The 3,882-nt window shown below is 45.0% G+C and overlaps 1 protein-coding gene across 1 annotated transcript; it reads right to left on the bottom strand.

Moving 5' to 3' along the window:
* Window positions 1-1,222: 1,222 nt before the first annotated feature.
* LOC147246050 (homeodomain-interacting protein kinase 1-like) lies at window positions 1,223-3,264 on the bottom strand. The gene is made up of 8 exons (XM_086183431.1): window positions 3,073-3,264; window positions 2,784-2,969; window positions 2,188-2,369; window positions 1,978-2,101; window positions 1,696-1,818; window positions 1,541-1,591; window positions 1,320-1,457; window positions 1,223-1,228 (listed from the first exon to the last, which is right to left on the bottom strand). Exons 1-8 carry the CDS (start codon window positions 3,262-3,264, stop codon window positions 1,223-1,225), a joined length of 1,002 nt encoding a protein of 333 aa, XP_086039557.1.
* Window positions 3,265-3,882: the final 618 nt, after the last annotated feature.

The following is a 3,882-nucleotide window of genomic DNA, read 5'->3' as shown; positions in this document are numbered from 1 at the left end:
GTGACATCACCTTTCAGGAAATGGCCAATCAATCAGCAAGGCACCGCAGGGAATCGAACCCCGTCCCAGTAAACCAGGAGTACCATTACCAGTGCCTTTTTGCTTTTTGATGCTACATGAAAGGGAAAGCAAAACCTGCATGAGCAACAGCATATGAGAGCCAGCATTGCATTTTGTGGCATCCTGACTACAATGAGCTTTGAAAGCCCGATTCACACTGGACCAGTAGAACCAGGAGACCTCAGGTGTTGGAGAAACCTCGGTGTCTTGATGGGCGCAGAAAAGAAACGTCTGTGTTACACCGCCTGACTTTACCCCCCCAAAAAAACGCAGTAGAGACCAAAGTGACAAATACTGATCTATTTCTCCTCCAAAACAGGTGAGGAAGAAATGGATCAGTAAAGTGGAATTTTGGTCTGAGCACAAAGTACAGCAGGACCTCTCCTGTACAGAGTGAGACTGGCAGCATAATTTACATTCAAACCACTACAATACCGACGGCTACCAGACTACAATTATTATACGACGTCGACGAGTGGCAAAATATGGTGGGATTAAAATTCCAAATGATTAAAAGTATCGTAAACTGATAAAACTGGTAAAACTGATAAAACTGATCACACTGGTTTTACTGGTTCCATGGAATAGAGCTGAATCCTGCAAAGACTGCAGGTCACGTTCTGTAACTGAGCCAATTCATGTTCTACTTCGAAATGCTGTTGTGATGCAGGAAACGAAACCACATGAGAGAAAATGATTCCCTCCCTCTTACCTTCCCTCTCCCTGAGCTGGTAGGAGAGGATGATGCAGGAAAAGTGCGTCCATGCTTCACTCAACGCAAAGGGTTTTTCACTCTGAAATGATAAGAACAGATGCTAATGCTAGGCTAATTAGCATGACCTATTTAGCCTAATATCAAACACGGAAATAGCTTTGACACAAAAGGTATTTTAACAATATAATGCAGTAAAATCATTCTTCTTCATCCAACAAAAGCATCTTTCAAACTGAAATGTTAAGTCAAGATGCACAAAAGTTTTTATTCTTTTTCTAGCTAAAGACATTTCTTTTAAATGAAGTGCTAAGCTGCATGCTAATGCTAGGCTAATCAGCTTGGCCAGTTGACCCCAGGATGAAAGGTGAAAGCAGCTGAACTCACCTGGATAGACCAGGAGTCCTCCTCACCGTTGCCTGAGTGGAAGCCATTTGGTCCAAGCAGGATTCAAGCCTGAAAGACAACAGTCCAACACCTTCACATCAGCACTGATGAACACGGACCAATCAAAGTGGTGCGCTGGGCTGCTGGTGATGGGGCCTACTTGGTGGCTTCCTGTTAGAAATGGATGCTGGAGGATTTGGTCCGGCGTGATGCGGCGTTCAGGATCCACCTCCAGCATCTGACTTAGCAGGTCCAGGAAGTCTGCCAGGTCATCCAGGTCCTGGCCCTCCAAGAACATCTGTGTGGCAACATAATAAAACATAAAGGTTAGGAACTCAGAGACGGTTGTGTTGTATGTTCTCGTGTTCTGGTGCAGCCCACCATAACCAGATCCATCAGGGTCCTCATGGGGTCAGGAACCTCCACGTGTGGCTACAGAAAAGACATTTTTCAGTTAGCACATGAGAGCTAAATGCAGGCTGACGGACTGAAGGACCTCATGGAGGGATGAAGTCCTTCTCAGTTGCTGGAATTACCTTTGCTGTCCACTGCTTGAAGACTCCTTCCTCACCCTGGGCATAAAAATAGTAGAGGGTGTAGAGGCCGAGGTGGAGGACGCTGTCGGGTGGCTGCCCCACTGTCCTCAGGATGTACTCCATCTGAAGGAAGGACACAATGAGAGCACCAGGTTTTACCTCCATTTGTTGCTTTACACAAAAGAATACTTGAAATAAGTGACACATCTCTCGCTCACTACTCCTCTTTACGTCACCATTGCTTGTTGTGAATTTCCAAGTGTAGCACTGCACCATACTGACCATTTCAGCCTCACTGTGCCCAGGGAAGAGTGGGATCCCAGTCAGCAGCTCTGCAGCAATGCACCCCAGAGACCACACATCGATGGCCTCGTTAAACGGGGCTCCAAGGAGGATCTCAGGAGCTCTGACGAGAGGAAGAGAACCACAACATGACTCCTGTTCTCACCACTGACAGAAAAAAATGGAGGTTCCAGTGTCTCTGTTACTAACCTGTACCACAAAGTCTGCAGCTCCGCTCCGATGTGGCTCACTGAGACCTGAAACGCCAACCCAAAGTCAATGAGCTTGACTTTGAGCGGCTGCCTGACATGGTCCACCATCATGATGTTCTCTGGTTTCATGTCGGCATGGACGATTCTCTGGCTCCTCAGAAAAAGGAGCGCCGTTGCGAGCTGAAATCATGAAAAATAGAAACCTTGAAGTCAGCTTCACTGCAGTGGAACGTCATCAACATGTGATGGAGGATCGTTTTTACACAGTGGAAAATGTAACACTGTGTATTTAAAACATATTTTGGCAGTTGACAACGAAGCCTGGCGTGATTGTAGTTTTTAATGAGAGAATACAAATGAAGTGATGCAGGACCACCCAACACCTGCAGTTTCACACTGCAAATAATGACTGAGTCAACTTTAGCATCTACTTCCATTGATTAGAATCCACCAATTTATCCTCTCCCTGATGGAACCACTTGGCTTCATACTCAGCAAAATACACGAGAACATTTAGTTCTTAAAATGAAAACTTTTAGTCTTCTATTTTCCCACCTTAGTTGGTAAGTTCAGCTAAAAACTGTGGAAACACACCTGATGGAGGATGGGGCTGATCTCTCTGAGTGAGAGAGCCCGGCGCCGCCCCAGGAATTCAAAGAGGCTGATGTCCAGTCTCTCAAACTCCATGCAGAACGCTCCCTCGTGGATGAACGACCCGTTCCATCCAACAATGTTGAAATTATTGCCGTTGTTGCTCATCAATAATCTCAGCATCTTCTCCTGTTAAAGGTATGAGAGAGAGAGAGAAAACAACCTGTATTGGAATGTGGTGGATTTTCAGAGCCATGGAAGTTAATTACTGTTCAAAGGAACTTGTGTTCACCTCCTCTTTTGCCGCCAGGATGTTCTGTTTGTCCCGGATCCGTTTTATCGCGACCATTTTGTCTGTGTCGCTCCTCCAACATTCGGCAACTTCCCCAAAAGCGCCAGCCCCCAAGATTTTCTCCACAGTGTACACAGAGGATTCAGTAAAAATGATATCCCCCAGTCTGAATCCGGGGTTCAGTTCTCCCATGATGGAATATTCTGTTGAGAGAACAGAGAAAATATAACATTCGAGTCTTTATAAATCCCTGAAATGTTCATTTCTGGTTCGTCTCTCTGACTTTTCACTTTGAAGCAGCAGACGTACAACAAAGTCTTGACCGTCAGAAAGCCATGTTACTGAAAGTCCTGTGTCAGGGTCAGTCAATCAACACTTGCTTCAACCTTAAAAACCTTCAATGGAGGAACAACATGGTGGTTGTGTCAGCAAGTGGGACTGTCAGTGACCTTGACTTTTGACGTCAAACATCAACAGACATCCAGACAGACTGACTTAAGCATTCACGTGTTTTTAACCCAACAAAACCTCAAAGCAGGACAATGTTACATTGAAAATGGTCTGTCAGATAATTGTCGATGAAATTAAAGTGAATTTTTCAGAGAAAAACTTAGAAAAAACCATCAGTCGGTTGCTAGCCGAGCGGCATGCTAACGCTAACGAGGCGCGCTAGCGGGGAGTGCTAGCTAAATTAACAAACACACAAATAAAAATAATACACTCATATGAAGATAAAAAACTGTGTTGGTACTATTCACACACCCAGATTCATGTCAGAAATGATACCACAGTGTGTTTCTTTACATGCAG

Source organism: Aulostomus chinensis, chromosome 17 (assembly GCF_037954235.1).
Source record: "Aulostomus chinensis isolate RoL2024-O1b breed Wild chromosome 17, RoL_Achi_v1.0, whole genome shotgun sequence".
In the NCBI taxonomy this organism is placed as follows: domain Eukaryota; kingdom Metazoa; phylum Chordata; class Actinopteri; order Syngnathiformes; family Aulostomidae; genus Aulostomus; species Aulostomus chinensis.
This window is presented reverse-complemented; position numbering and strand designations above follow the sequence as displayed.